This window comes from Silene latifolia, chromosome 11 (genome assembly GCF_048544455.1).
Source record: "Silene latifolia isolate original U9 population chromosome 11, ASM4854445v1, whole genome shotgun sequence".
Taxonomy (NCBI): domain Eukaryota; kingdom Viridiplantae; phylum Streptophyta; class Magnoliopsida; order Caryophyllales; family Caryophyllaceae; genus Silene; species Silene latifolia.
The window spans coordinates 20,445,644-20,462,649 of record NC_133536.1 but is presented as its reverse complement, the minus strand read 5'-3'; the positions used below and the strand labels follow the sequence as shown (position 1 = coordinate 20,462,649).

Genomic DNA, 17,006 nt, shown 5'->3' with positions numbered 1-17,006 from the left:
TATGTACTTAACCGTACTGACTGAGACAGACCTAGGCCCAATGGATCATATAACTTTAGTGGGCTTTACCGGTCACATTCAACCCGTTTTCATAAATAAGAAAACCGACTAATGGAAGTCCAAATCCAACATTCTCCCACTTGGGCGACATTGTTGGTTTTATTAAAATATTTTGTTTCAAGAAAACATTTCGAAAACTTTTATTTTGTAAAACGACTCTCGGGTTGAACAACATGGCCATATAAACATCTCAGTTAACAGAACTCGGTCCAATAAGCAATTTAATGTGAATCATAGCGGACATAGTACAATTAAGTCATACAAGACCTTCCATGATCACAACACCAAAAGCTTACCGACATGAGTCCCAAGTGTGACAAAGTGTAGTGTGGTTTTAGCATAATAGATCCAAACTTTAAGATGAGCATGCTTAACCACATTCGGTCACAGTCTCAAACAAGACCCACTTCTGAAGAAGTATTCCCCTTATTTACCTCAAAAGGTAAATACCACTTAAGATATATTAGATATTAAACCACCCAGTAAAGGGTAAATACACCAAAACAGGCAATGGCTAAACCGCCAACATCCATTAAAGGATAAATCCACCCACTAAAGGGCAAAAGCTTTAATGCAGAACATCTCTTCACGAGACAAAAATTGAACCATAAAAATAATCATAGATGCATTAAGCTTATATTTAACATGCATACATTTAGTGAGAATTAAAACATCAACCTTATTACCGGAATCATACAGTACCTTAAGTACCAAAATATCTTAACTACAACTCCCACTAATTCAGTGCATCAAAAGAAATCACAAGATTCATATTTTCAACATGCTTTTAATAACTCAATAGACCTGAGTCTTTTAGCCAACGAGTCTGCAATCATCTCTTTGACCCAATTTACGACTTTATGAATCTTCAAATAAAACCACTTAGATTTGCCAGATTTTACATTTTTCTTAGTGCATAAGACTAAATTCCTATTATCACAACTAATAGTGATAGCTTGTGTGATATGAAGAATGACCATAAAGGTATAAATGTAATCTCTCAATTTCTTGACATGATGAGTGGATGTATAACAGGCTGTAATCTTTTCCTCCATAACAGAGGTTGACAACTGGACATATTCTTTCAAGAGATAATACCACCAGCTAACATAAAAACAAATCCTATACCGGATTTCATATCATCAAACACAGCCTCGAAGGTCTAATACACACTTCAGTATACATCAAATTATAAACAACACTATCATAAGGAATCTCCTACATAGTGTTCTCATCAAGTATACTTTAAGGACAACATTCATTCTTACTTAAATTGTCACTTTTAGATATGAGAGTTACACCAGGTTATTCAACATTATTTCTCCCTTTAAGATAATCCTAGCTAACATTCTGTTAGACATGTCACACACAATCTTAATACCAAGCACAAAACATTCTTCCCCCAAATCGTTCATGTCGAAGACAATGAAAAGATTTGCTTTTGTGTCAAGCAACAAACCAAGATCATTACAACCAAGTAAAATAGCATCAACATAAAGAATGAGGAATATCAATTCAATATCCTCCCACTGATCTTGTAATATATGTGCAATTATCATTAACATTTCAACAAGTCCATTAAACTTCACAAACTTATAAAACTTCATATACCACTGACAAAAACCTTGTTTCAATTCATAAATTGATTCCTTCAATTTACATACCATATGTTCTTTAACTTTCTCAACAAAATCATTCAAAACAGAACAATGAGAATATCCATTTTAGTATAACTTTAAATCATGAACAGTGAAAGACCTAAGAATCCTTTGAAGTAATAGGTGAAACTGTTTCATTGAAATTCACACCTTCTCTTTTAGTAAACCCTTTGTCACAAAATCTCTCCTTAGGTTTCTTAACACCACCTTTAAAAAACCAACTTTATTTTAGCAATTCACTTTACACCCGACTGGATTAAAAAAAACAAAACTCATTGGAGTAACAATTAACTCCTAACCTTTATTATGTGTTATCGATTGCATCTCATCATACATATATAACCTCTTTTCATTTATCTGCTTGCACAAAATAAATACCTTGTTTATATGTTATAATCTTAAATATTAATGTCACTCAAGTCATAATCAACTTCCCCGATATAGGCAACAAAATCAACATAGTTAAATGCTTAATGCCTTTTTGAAAACACTTTAAAATATGCAACAACATACGGGATAAGTGAAATAGCGTTATTGGTCATCATACTTCCCCCATTAGAAAAAGAAGAATAAATATTTTTCTAATGCATATAAAAGACTAACAAACTCATGATGAGGCAAACAGGCCTTCTGTTACAACAACAAGTTTCCAAGCCATTCTCTAGAAATTTAACTGCTATATACTCTATAAATTTTAAAATTTAAAAAACTACAGGATAAGTAACAAAGAATTTAGGAGTGGTTTTGGGATCAAAATTTTCCAGAAATATTATAAATATAAATTCCCAACTTAACTGTCAGCCCCACACCCTAAAAAAAAAAGTTCAAACTTGGCTTTCATCCATCCATAGTTCATAAGACACTTTAAAAAAAAAACAAAGTTTCCAGATACTGGGTCCAAGATATATAAGCCAGATTTAAAAGCTTTACCTTAGATAAAATATGTTAATTTGTATCTCGAATCAAACTCCTCACCCTATCTTTATAAGTACAATTACAACGCTCAGTCACACCGTTTTGTTCAAGAAGAGTAGGCATCATATATTGTCCAACAATAAGTATAAACAAAAAAACTCATATACAACCACGAATCACCATTTTTAATTTGACACAATAACTTTTCAACTCGGTATCATCTTTCAGTCTTAATAATGGCCATACACAACAAGCTCTAAACCTTAACATTAAATACTTTAAATTTAACAAGAGCCTTAGAGTTACTACTTATAAGGTAAACATAACCACGTCTAGAATCACCATCAATGAACATGATATATGACGTCTTTCCACAAATAGTAGTGTTTTACTAATGTTGGTGTGAATATCCTTTAAGAGTTCCTTAAAATTAAGTTTAATTTCACATTTGACAAGTCCATGAATTTTCTCTTTAGAAACATGGCTAAGAATCTTATGCCATAAAATAAAAGAAAATAAAAAATTCTTTGGTCAATCTTCTTTTAATTCCAACACTCTCAACATTCAAGAAAATATCATGGGAAATCAAATCCAATCCAATTAATACAAATCACCACAAAGGAAAACATTTCCAATCATATGAGAGTTATAAAATAATTCAACCTTTTAATTATAAATGACCAAACGAAATCCACAAATGTCAAATTGCGAAATAGAATCAAATATCAAATTTCATCTCATATACGACACATAAAGAATATTTTCTAGAGTCAAATAAAAACCTGAACTAAGCTTTAAGACAACTTTTCTGTTGAAATCCACATCAAGTTTCCCGTCATTCATTGCGGACACGGTGACTATAAGTCTATAACCTCACTTGGTGTTTATTTATTTTGGAACCCTTTAAGGAGAATACAAACATAAACAAATGATCCACTATCTAACCATCAAGAATGAGGTGACACATATGCTAAACATGATTCAAAACAAACTTAGACCAATAAATTACATGTCATTATCCTTGCTAACTAAACTTTGTATTTTAAATACTTTTATCAATTTATGGCCAGTTTGGTCGCAAAACCAACAAGTAACTCCAGTAGTAATACTAGATTCTTTATTACTCTTAAGTCTTAACCTCAAGACCTTTTACAAGTATTCTTGTATAAATGTTACCTGACTTCCCCTTCGAAAAAAGTTGTTTAATGAATAAGCTCACTACTTTTTCCTTTATCTCATTCCCCTATTTCCTTTTCAATACTCACCCATATAAAATAAGTCCTTGTCGGTCCATGTCTCAGTTTGGGGCAGTAAGCTATTTTGAAGTGACTCCTTTCCGGGAAGGGAATTAAGAATTTAACCGACAAGGAATAAACTCAACAACGGATACTTTGTCTTTAGTAAGATGATATGCACTTCAATACTACCAATCACATCATACATGATTTAAATTAATAAGGCAGTCCATTAATTCTTTTAAATTCCCAGACATCGAATTCTTCAATATCAACATACACAATTTGTGTACCATTTCCCACCTATGAAGGTGATATACATATTAAGCCTGACCCCTCTCATGTACAAGTGCAAGAGGTTTGTGCCCAATTAAGTCGATATATACATATATTAATCAAATAAACCAATGACCAACTTAACATCACTTTCCACTTAACAAAAGTATTCTCATTTATACTCTTAATAGCACAAATTTCATTGCTTAAAGAAAATTTGTTGACTGAAATAACAGATCAGGGCCAATATTAGCATGATATAGGTATACTTTCTTTATAACTTTATACAAGAATATGCTAGGGGAGTCGCAATATTCTCACAGGAATTCATATTATATTTTATGCATTCACCTTTGGGCAGAATACACAAAACACAATAACTACCTCCAACAGGAATCATATTATACCTTATACATTCCCCTTTGGGCAGAATGCACAAGACATAATAATTACCTCCAAGTAAATAGACAAGGAAATTTCTCAAAAATAAATCACCTTTGGGCAGATAAATTTCCAAGAAATCAAATTATCACACTTGTATTTACTCAACCACTTACTCAAATTAACTTATACAACTTCCCCCTTTGGGCAGGAAATTATACAAACTAATTTAAGAAGCACAAACATACATTCCGGAATCCTTATAATTTATTTTAAATATTAATAGATAGCCCGCTTTGGCCAAGCTACCCACCGCAATTAAAATAAATCACCGAAACAATACCCGTATATTTACATACATGCTATTTTCTGTTTCTTATCATGTGTCGTACGAAAAATAGTTTAAGCATGCAAATCAAGCAAAGGGCGGTCTTAAGATTTGGACAATAAAATTACACTCTTAATTTGTACAAAATATCTTATAATTATCTGACAGTTTATACGAACAGTTTATATCAACATGTCACAACGTTAGTTCTACGTTTAAAGAACCAAACTAATTATCAATAGTCAACAATTTACGGTATTCCTTTAGTCTGATATAAGAGCAGTGTACAAAATTTCACAATTGATAGTCCACAATTGAAACAAACGAGGGGCACATATGTATGTGTGTAAAAGTTCAACAATCAAAGCATCATTATAGAAAAAACTTGATCAAGATTTCACTAGAGTACAAAACAAAGAAGGAAAAGCGCTTAAGTGCATCACTAATCACATTGGAATACTATTGTAATTAGTGCAGATCATGAACCACATGCTTGACATACTTCGTGACATGATGGATTTTACGAACTAAAGGAATTTCATCATGAATGCGTATTAATTGTCAAAACCATAACATTATATCAGATTAACAATAATATTAATATTAATTTTCGTTGATCTAGCAAAACGAAAATACAGCGGATAAATATGGTCATAAACCCTAATACAATCTAGCTCTGATACCACATGTAAGATAAATCATAAGGATCATTGTATAGGGTACATACCTTCAGCGGAAGCAACAGTCAGATCGTCTGGAGCGTATAATAATAATAAGTAATAAGATGATTAGTATACTAGGATCTTCTCCTCCCTCTTCTAGGTTTCCTTATGTTGACAATCAATGGGGCATGTCAACCCAATAACCTATTTATATAGGTTAGAGGTATTCTAGACAGGAAGAGAGACCTAGCCATAATAGAACTGTATTTGGGCCTCCCCATCAGGCTGCCCACTGTATAATAAACAGGCCCTACACTTATCAGTACCATCACACTATGTACTTAACCGTACTGACTGAGACAGACCTAGGCCCAATGGATCATATAACTTTAGTGGGCTTTACCGGTCACATTCAACCCGTTTTCATAAATAAGAAAACCGACTAATGGAAGTCCAAATCCAACAGTTGATGCTGTAGAAGATGTTGAAGATGTTGAGGTTACTGAAGCAGCACACAATTATATCTTATTTTTCAGAGAATTTAAAAGTGATGGTTGTTCTGGTCTGAAGGAAGGAGCTGAAGGCTTCAACGCATCGCTCAGACACGCTTATGACGAATATATCAAGTTTCCCTGCATGGAGCTGCCCATGCTTGAATTAGAGTTCTTTGATATGCTAGTGAATCTGACAGAGTTTAAGAAAAGTGATATTTATAATCCAGATCAAATTGGAGTAGTCCATGATGATTTATCTATTTGCTTTTCTTTTCTTCAACCTTATATTATGAGGCATGACAAACCAGAGGAAGTTAATCTGCTATGGACTCAGTTTACGAAACTGGGCCGTAAAGTGAGCAATATGATAGACACATTTGAGGAGTTTCCTATATGGTATAACAAATTACGAGTTTCTTATGTCTTAGAAGAGGTTAAGCTTATGAAAGAACATTTGTCGAAAATTTTTAGCAGGGACACGTCCAAGACTGAAGTTGAGGGCTCAGGTACACATGCTGAAAACCAAATGGAAAAAGGCCACATGACAGAGCATTCCAAAGATGAAGTCAGTTTTGAGGAGGAAGATAGACTGAGGACACAACTTACCACAGGGTCACGGAGTTTGGAGAAAATATCAATAGTTGGTATGCCTGGTTTAGGCAAGACAACCTTAGCCATGAGGCTATATAAAGATTGTGCCAAGTCTTTCCATGCTCATGCTTGGTGTTATGTTGGGCAAGAGTTTCGAAGGAAAGAGCTTCTCCTTTACATCATTGGTCAGATTAGTGAGCGACCTAGCTGTGAAATCAATACCATGAAGGTGGAAGATTTAGCTACACTCTTGAAGCAGTGTCTACGTCAAAAAAGGAACTATCTCGTAGTCTTAGATGATGTATGGGATGTTAATGCTTGGGATGCTCTTCGGATATGTTTTCCACCTAGCTCCAATGGAAGTAGAATACTAATAACAAGCAGGTACAACATCGTCGGAGAGAAAATTTGTGGTGATAGAAATGTTCTAAAACTCAATCTCTTAACTGCAGTCAAAAGTTGGCATCTGTTGCAGAAGAAAGTATTTGGCACGAGGAGTTATCCAAAAATATTATGTGGAATTGGGAAAGGAATCGCAGAGAAATGTGGAGGGCTGCCACTTTCAATTGTTATGATAGCTGGAGTTCTTAAAAATAAAAATGAGACGGAAGATGGTTGGAAGGAAATTGAACGGAGCTTGGATGGTCACCTCTTAAATGCGGGTTCTAGTACGCTCGAATTAAGCTACAGACATCTATCAGTTGGCTTGAAGCAATGCTTCCTATATTGCGCAGCATTTTCTAAAGGTACAGAAATCCCTAGGTCGAAATTGATACGACTATGGCTTGCAGAAAGATTCGTAAAGACTTCGTATGGGCAGGAAAGCTTGGAAAGTGCTGCAGAGAAGTACTTGCACGACTTAGTAGACAGAAGTTTGCTAATGGTTGCAAAAAGAGGTTCTAATCATCGAATTCAGACCTGCAGGATCCACGATTTGCTGCTTGATTTTTGCATACAAAAAGCAAAAGCGGAGAAGTTTATGATTACAATGGACAGGTATACTCGACTGTCTCCCCCGAATCACTTAAACACCCACACTCAGAATGTCATTGGAACCAGAGTAGACTTTTTATGAAAAACATACTCGACTGTTACCCTCTCATACATGTACTTTATATTGTTCATAGTCTTTCATTGCTTATGCGTTTTACATTCCAGGTGGGATGACCGTGCGAGTTGTCACCAGCATGGTCGCGTATTCTTTCACTCAACTAGCCACCTGGTTGTGGAATTTAAATTTGATGGCTTAACAGTGCTAAAACCGCGTTCCGTGATTTGCTCTTCGGTGTCTTATGAGCCAGGGAAAATTTACGAGTTTGTGTTTAAGAATTTCAAATCGCTTAGGTTGCTCGATTTGGAAAAACATGAAATCTTTTTTGGAGATGTAGGAGAACTGACATTGTTGAGGTACTTGTCCGTAAGGGGTTGTATGAAAAGCATCCCATCATCAATTGGTGGTCTCTTGAACCTTGAAACGCTCATTGTGAGAGGAATGCGCGGTGAAGTTGAGGTTCCGCACACAATTTTTAGTCTGAGCAAATTAAGAGATCTCCTGGTGAATAAACGTGCAAGAATTTGTGTGCCTCCGAGTAATGACAACTCTTTATTTTGTCTTCAAAACTTCTCTACCCCAGTTCTTTCAGGGAGCATTGCTGATCAGATACTTGGAAGGTTACCAAATCTTCGAAAACTAAGATGCATAATATTGGAGCCATTCGACTGGTCTATTCTTGGTTGTCTTTACACTACTACAAATACAGGCAACCACAACGGCCCTTTAACAACGCTTATTCACGAAAATCATCAAAACACGTTGTAGAATTTATTCCGCGAATTTTACCAAACTTAATTACAACGGTTATGTGTTGTTAGCCGTTGTTATTTGTTTTAACAACGGGTCATACTTAAACAACCGTTGTTAATGAAAAAACTAATAACAACGGTTAAATTTTAACCGTTGTTAATGGTTTGGCGCCAAATCAGTGAAAAGTAATCACAACGGTTATATAAGAACCCGTTTTTAATACTTTTTAACAACGGTTGTAATCTCAATAACCGTTGTTATTAATATTATGAAAATCTTAAGAACAACATATTGCTTTATTCTGCTATACGCTACAAACACAAACACAAGCTAATCCTGCTACTATATCATCCTCCATTTCCTCCTCGATCGTCTCTCTGTCTTCATCTCCGTCACTTTGTTGTCACGTCTTCTCTCCCTCATCGCGCGTGTTTATCAATCAGGTATATATATGTTTCTTAGCAACGCTTATTATAACTAGATATAGGATTTTTTGGGTTATTATCTAATTTGTTGATAATTTAGCTTAATTGCTTTCCTGAATTTCGTTTATTTGTTTGCCTATTATTGTATTTTCTGAATTAGTTGCCTATTATTACGAATGTAGAATAATGACTCGAACTTGGATGATTGATGCAAATATGAGTGACCGCACCTACAAGGATGGTTTAGCTGAATTTTATGAATTCGTTTCGAACAATTTGAATGGTTCTTCTAGTATTGCATGTCCTTGTGAAAGATGTGGTAATATTAGCTATATGGCTTTTCCGGACGTTAAAATACACCTAGAAAAGTGGAGATTTAGTCGATCCTATACACTTTGGATTTTTCATGGGGAATCATTAGAGGAAGAGAATAACTCGGAAGAAGATGATGTTGAGGTACACGAAAGGCTAACTGATGATCCTGAGTTTGCGAGTTTTTGAGTTGGAAGAGTTGGAAGTAGAGAAGTTGAATGTTGGGTCTATAGATAATGAAGAGAATGATGATGAGTCCATTGCTTTTGAAGATGTAGGTGATGACACTAGTAATTGGGATGACCTTAACAACATGTATGAGAAGTTGTGTGAGTCTGAAGCACCTCTTTATCCTGGTTGTAAGTTCACAAAAATGTAAATTTGTGGTGAAGTTGTATAATATCAAGGGGGCAAATGGGGTGAGTGACACGTGTTTCACTAGTTTTTAGCCTTGATAAAGGAGTTGCTTCCAGATGGTAATGTTCTACCTGTTAAGACATATGAGGCGAAAAAACTAATAAGAGGAGTGGGTATGAAATATGAGAAAATACATGCATGTCCAAATGATTGCATATTGTATCGGAAATTATATCAAAACTTAACCAATTGCCCTAAATGTTTGGAGTGGCGTTATAAGGATAAGGAAGGGATCCCGGCTAAGGTGTTGTGGTATTTTCCATTGATACCAAGAGTCATAAGGATTTATGCGAATCCCGATGATGCAAAAATGTTAACTTGGCATGAAACAGGAAGAATAAATGATGGAAAGCTAAGACACCGGTGAGATGGTAAGCAATGGAAATCGTTCGACGCTAAGTATCCCGAGTTCGGCAATGAACCTAGAAACTTACGTCTAGCGCTGTCCACGGATGGAATGAACCCACACGGAAACATGAGTAGCCAACATAGTACTTGGCCAGTAGTGTTGGCTATTTATAACTTACCTCCATATGTGTGCATGAAAAGAAAGTATTTGATGTTGTCGTTGTTAATTTATGGCCCTAAACAACCTGGAAATGATATAGATGTATATTTGGAACCTCTTCTAGATGATTTGCGATTGTTGTGGGATAGTGGGATAGAAGTATTTGATGCATATAAGAACGAAACTTTCAATTTGAGAGCGATGTTATTGTGTACAATAACCGACTATCCGGCTTATGGCGACCTTTACGGGCACACAGTTCATGGGAAAGAGGCTTGTCCATTGTGTGGGGAGGATATCGAGTCGGAATACTTGAAGTCTTCTCGTAAGTATGTGTATATGGGAAATAGGAGGTTCTTGTCTCATGACCATTGTTATCGCAAGATGCAGAAAGCATTCAATGGAAGACAAGAACTTCGTCAACCTCCTAGAATTTTGAGTGGGCATGAAGTTTATCGGAAAGTAAAGCATATTGAGATAGATTATGGGAAGAAGAGCGGCTCTAAATTGTCTACTCGTGGGTATAAGAAAAGATCCATATTTTTTGATAAACTTCCATATTGGCACGACTGGAGGTCGGCATTGCCTCGATTTCATGCACATTGAGAAAAATGTACGTGATAATATTATCAATACCCTTCGAATGTTCTGGTAAAACAAAGGATAACGCCGCAGACTAGGGAAGATATGAAAATGATGGGTATTAGGCTAGAGTTGGCACCACAGAAGAGAGGTAATCGTACATTTTTACCGCCAGCAGATTTTACCCTTTCACGGAATGAGAGAAAAGAGTTATGTGCATGCTTGAATGGAATTAAAGTGCCACATGGTTATTCGTTGAACATCAAAAGCCTAGTGTCGATGCAAGACCTAAAACTCACCGGGTTAAAGTCACATGATTGTCACACTTTGATGCAACAATTACTACCTGTGGCTATTCGTTCCATTTTACCTGAAAAGGTAAGATATGCCATAACTAGATTCTGTCTCTTCTTCCAGTCCATATGCGAGAAAGTCATCGATCCCGATGACGCGGATTCATTGCGGGACCTCGTTGTAACCTCTCTTTGTCGAGTTGGAAATGTATTTTCCACCCTCTTTCTTCACTATCATGATTCATCTGACCATTCACTTGGTTAGGGAGATTTTGTACCTTGGGCCCGTGTACTTGAGATACCAGTATCCTTTCGAAAGATTGATGAAAGTCTACAAGGACTATACATCTAATCGGTATCGTCCAGGAAGGTTGTATTCTTTGAACGCGCTATTTTAGACGAAGCTCTTTCATATTGTTACGCTCATCTCTCCCCGAAGGAGTTGATTGGCGTTCCTAAGAATCGTCATAGTGATTTGGATGACCTAGGAAAAGGTATTAGGGGCCGGGTTGAAAAAATTGTGACACGTGAAATGTTGCATTTAGCACACATGTATGTGCTAAACAACGAAGATGAGGTGCAACCTTATATTCAACAACACAAAGATGAGCTCAAATACGATCACCAAAACAAGACCGAGAAGTGGATTGCGAACGAGCATACGAAGACGTTTCCCGAGTGGTTTAGGAATATTGTCTTACGAGTGTCTTGATCAAACTGGTGATGACATCTCTCCTAGGTTACTACGTCTTGGTTTAGGTCCAAATGCCAGGGTCACCTTTTACAACAGTTTTGCCATTAATGGATATACTTTTTACACCGGCGAGCAAGATGAGTTGAGCACAATGCAAAATAGTGGTGTGAGTTCTGAATTTGAGGCAATGCACTTTGCTACTTCAAAAGATAAAAAGCCTATTTGGGGAAAATGCCTTTATTATGGTGTTATTCAAGAAATATTGGTACTAGATTACATTGATTTCACAATGCCTTTGTTTCGATGTAATTGGGTTGATAACAACATCCATTGTGTCCGAAAGGATAAGATGGGATTTACGTTGGTCAATCGGGGTAAGGTTGGCAATAATAAGGATGATCCTTTCATAATGGCATCCCAAGCTAAACAAGTGTTCTATGTCACCGATCCTATGGATAAGAAGTGGTGCATTGTCTTGTCTATAAGGAAAAGAAGGAGTAGTCCATCCGATAATGATGATGATGATCGGGATGTCGTTTTTGAGGGAATGGATGGAGTCTACCACCTTGTATCTTATTTCGACGATGTTGACACGATCATGAGGACACTGAAAGCATCTATATGCGTGATGACCATGGTGAAGGTATTTGGGTTAACGAAGAAACTATGACATCCAAGAAACGTCCCCGATCCCGAGATAGTTCATCGGGACACATACAAGATATATGCATGCATCTTTGGTGTAAGTTGTCTTATTTTCTTGATCTTATTATTAGATGTGGATCTTTGGTGTTGAAATTCTTTGAATAATGTATTGTTACAGTTTGGTGTAATGGAATTCTGATAATTTTTTAAAAAAAAGAGGTTCAACAATAACAACGGTTATATTTAAATTACCCGTTGTTAATACTTTCAACAACGGGTGTAGTACCTCTACCCGTTGTCAATTATTTTTTGACATATTTCATTTTGGCGCAAATTTGGTGAAAATATATTACAACGGGTATATGTTACCCGTTGTAATAAACTTTTGACAACGGTTGACTTTTATTGACCCGTTGTTATTAACATATAACAACGGTTCTTCTTTGAGCACCCGTTGTTAATAGTTTGTCTTAATAAAAAACTAATATAGAAACCCATCCAGCATGCCATATACAAACTAACACACACAACATTATTACTCCAACCGTTGGTATCCTGTGTTAATCCTTCTCTCTTCCTCGCTTTTTACATTCTCGTCGCCCTTGATTTAAAACCCAAATTCCGTTGCCTTCCCTTATCATCCTGCTCGTTCTCTTTATCATCATCATCAACAGGTATGTTCACTTTAATTTTGTGTTTCGTCATTAGGGTTTTAAGACGATCATCTTGTTTCTTTTTTCATGCATTTGTTTGTTTTTCGTCTTCTTTGTTATCTTTATCATCCCGCATCATCTACTTTACTCCTCTTATCGGGGTTTAGGATTTTAGAAGCTCAATCTGTTGTTTTAAATTTTCATTCCTATTAGGGTTTAGGGTTTTAGATAATACTGTGCATGTACGTTGTTAAGTTGTTCATTTCCTATATCATTCATATTTGGTTTTTAGGATTATCATGGGTGAAAAACGTAAAAGAAGTCAAAAGAATAATGAGCCTGGTGATAATAAGCCTGGTGAGAGGGGTGCTACGAAGTGCAAGAAAGTCCTTGCAGCTATAGCCGCTAAGCAGTAGTTCGAAATAACATGGAGTGAGAAGGGTTTCCCTCTTTGGTCCAAATGCGGGTCTTTTCTCCGGTTGGATTGGTGCTTGCACAAGACAGTTTGTGCCTATCTATTTAGAGGATGTTAAAAGTTTGAATCCAAAATTGGCGGAGTTATACTTGGCTCGTATAAAGGAAGGCTTTATTATACCCGATGAAAGTCATGATGAGTATTTAATGCATAAGGCGGTGATGTCCACAGCGGTGGAAGTGTGGCGTTGCTAGGGATTGGTTGTATGTGGACAAGGCAACGGGGAGATGCGTAAGAGCCCACCGGAAAACAAGTGTCCCACCATCAAGCAGGAAGAATGGGATCTTTTCAAAAGATGAGAACTGCGAGAAGTTTCGGGTTAAATATCCTCTCCTTTTAACGATTTACCTATCATTTTTTAATTAATGAGTCCTTTATATAATCTTTTTATTATCTCATCTACTTGCGCTTTTATATAATTATTTGAAGGCCGTTAGCAAAAGAAATCGTGCTAACATTTCATGCAAGAAGGGGAAATTCTATGGTTCTCGAGGCGATTCTGAGAAAGATAGAAGAGGACCTCGTAAGTAGCATGCATTATTGCCCTGTGAGACTTTATTTTTTAATCACACTTGGACTTGCATTGATACACATTTACGTGTATAAATGTTACCATGTTAATGTGTAGGTGGCAAAGGGAGTGAAAGAGGTGGATCGGCATGTAACTTATAAACAAGGGCACACGCCTAAAGGATCCGTCGTCGCGACAAATATGATCGGGAAGTTTTGGCCAACATAGTAAGCATTATTTTATTCAGACGAGTTCATTACTAACTTTATTATTTTAGTCACAAATATAATTTGAAGTTTATTTAATATATTATAGGATAAAGTAGTGAAAGAGGTAGAAGAAGGGAAATTCACTCCCAGTGGTCGTAATGACGTTCTTCCTAGAGCGATCGGCCGACCCGAACATCCAGGTCGTTTGAGGGGCGTCCGTTACAGGTTGGAGTAACGAAATATTATGGGAAAACGCCGGATAAAGAAGAAAAGGAAGACTAAGTCCGAGAACGCTGACATGGTAACATTTATTCTATTATTTTCATTTAAGTTCAATTCACATGTTATTGTTGGGATAAAAATTGCGGACACATTACATTCTTGGCAAGCGGCTTGATTAATGGCATCCGTACTACTAAAGTGAATCTTTGGAGGTAAGCTTTCCGAAGAAGAAGTGAAGATGATGGAGGATGTCATTTCTAAAGGGGGTAATAATGCTTCTGAAGTTGTAACAACTAAAGCCGATCAGGTACCTAATATACTTCCTTATTTTTCTTTTTTTTTTTTGGGTAAGATCAGGGGGTGTGTTCACTTTGCCAACTTCGACATGGTGCCATTGAATTGGTTAATTTTATTAGGTAAATAATGGGTCTGAAAAGGAGATGCAACTTGATGAGAAGACGGTGATGGAAAACAACATACATCCCCTTCAAGTCGGTTCCTGTTTTCGATAAGGTATGCATGAAGTGTTTAATTAGTTAAATTTATATGAATACTGAAGTTTGTGCAAAAATCGGCCTGAGACAAAGCGTTTTTGCAAAATCTTTTGAATTTTGAAGCGTTTTTGCAAAGATATATATAATAATGTATATGTATGTGTATATTCTTTAGGCCGTAAACAATAGGCCGATTATTCTTCTTGACCCTAATAGAATCGAAAAGCCACTGTGCGTGTTGGCGGGGTCTCGTAGAAAACAAAACTGCAGCGTGAGCGTAGTTCATGGCGAAAAACTTTTGCCGAATCATAGAATAGTAGAGATAACTACAAAGTCAATCCAGGCTATGAAAAATTTCCCCGCTGTCCCGATTCGTGACGACATTACCATTCGGGAGATGCGCTTGGAAGTTTCATCCAATGGCACGATACTCACATCTACTTGGCGAAGATATCTCTCGCCGCCTCCCCGAGCAGCGGAAAGCGAGTTGGGGTTAGAAGAAATACCTTTATATATATATATGTGTTACATTTTTAATTGTTGAATGTTTTTATATGTTAAATTTATATGTTATTTTTTTTTTGTAGGGAACAAAAAAGGCGGCTTTGGCGGATAAGCCTAAGTCCACAGACATGCCAACAACCTCGACTTCACAACAACTTGATGAGGTATGTATTTAATTAACTTCTCCATTTTTTAAAAAATTAACCTCGCCCCTTTATTTATATTTTGTCTGTATTTATAAAAAGCATGGTAATTTTGTGTAGGGGACAAAAAAGACCGATAAGCCTAAGTCCCAGTCTTACTGCTACTACTACCTCATCATTGAAAGAGCAGGTTGACGAGGTATTTAATTAAGTACGCTTTTATTTTTATTACTCCAACTAGGATATGTTACCTTTGGATTTTTTATTATTTTAATTATCTATACTACATGTGTGTAGGTCTTTGGTAGTAGCACCACATCAAAGACTCATTATTTCCCGTAGTGAAAGTTAGGAGTATAAACTCCACAAAATATAAAGGGAAGGATTACATGCAAAAAGTAAGAACGGGGACGATTATGAGACTGTATGAGGAGGCTGGCCATCGCATAGCCTCCGAGCAAGCGATAATTATTCCGCTCGAGGAGGATATTCTAGGGGTGAGCGCCATGCATCCATATCATGGGATCTCGCTAGCCGTATAAATTTGGACTAGACCAGATTGATGTCCAACACATATTTGTTTGGATGAAGTAAGTTTCTTAATAAATAATTTCATAGTCTAATATTCGACTACTAGGTAGATAGTGTTTTAAATACGGAATTAATACCGTAATAATGTAGGATATTGCAAACCGAGTGATCCCCGAGAAGAATATTCCATCCGATCAATACGGATTCATGTGCCCCTTTGTTTTATCTTTATTTATTCCGGATTTCACGTTCGAACAACGGGTAGATTATATTGCTCAACAATTGGCGACAACCAAGAAGCTGATTTTTGGCGTTTATAATGAAAAAGGGTAATAAACAAATTAATATTACGTTTCCCCCTACAATTGCATTTTCATAACTAATATATGTACTTGTTAATAATGATGATGTCTCTTGATGTAGGACTCATTGGGTGCTACTTTGACCATCATGCCGACAAAGAAAAAGTTTTCGGTTGGACTCTTTACATCATCAACCAAGCGAGACTTTTAAGCACTTGATTAAAATGTAAGTTTATAATCTTTGATTTATTTATAATAACATTTTCAATTTTTATTTATAGAAAAAAGCTCGTTCATATTTTTGCCCCTAAAAAAATTAGTTTATGCCTCCTTTTTTATTTTTTAAAAAAAAGGGCCTTTAAGAAGAAAAGAGCAAACGAGGAGGATCAACCCACGAACGATTCGATGTTGGCCCCGATTTTTTTACGATAACGGGTACGTGCTCAAATACAATAACATTAAGTGCAAAATCTGTGTTTAATACTAATACAATACCTAAAGTTCAAGATTCGATGTGAGCCTTTCTCTCGTCTGTTTTTTTATGTAATAATAGGCCCTCGCCAGCCGGATAGCATACAATGTGGATACTACGCTTGTCGGTTCATGTTGGAGATTATTAGGCGAAGATATCTCGTTATTCTAGAAAGGGTTAGTAATAATTTAAACATGTGTTTATTACTTT

The 17,006-nt window shown here is 36.2% G+C and overlaps 1 protein-coding gene across 1 annotated transcript; it reads left to right on the top strand.

Moving 5' to 3' along the window:
* The first annotated feature begins 420 nt into the window (after window positions 1–420).
* On the top strand, window positions 421–8,337 carry LOC141613064 (putative late blight resistance protein homolog R1B-13). Its single transcript, XM_074431799.1, has 4 exons — window positions 421–502; window positions 5,982–6,984; window positions 7,053–7,596; window positions 7,759–8,337. Exons 1-3 carry the CDS (start codon window positions 421–423, stop codon window positions 7,189–7,191), a joined length of 1,224 nt encoding a protein of 407 aa, XP_074287900.1. The 3' UTR covers window positions 7,192–7,596; window positions 7,759–8,337.
* The last annotated feature ends 8,669 nt before the right edge of the window (window positions 8,338–17,006 follow it).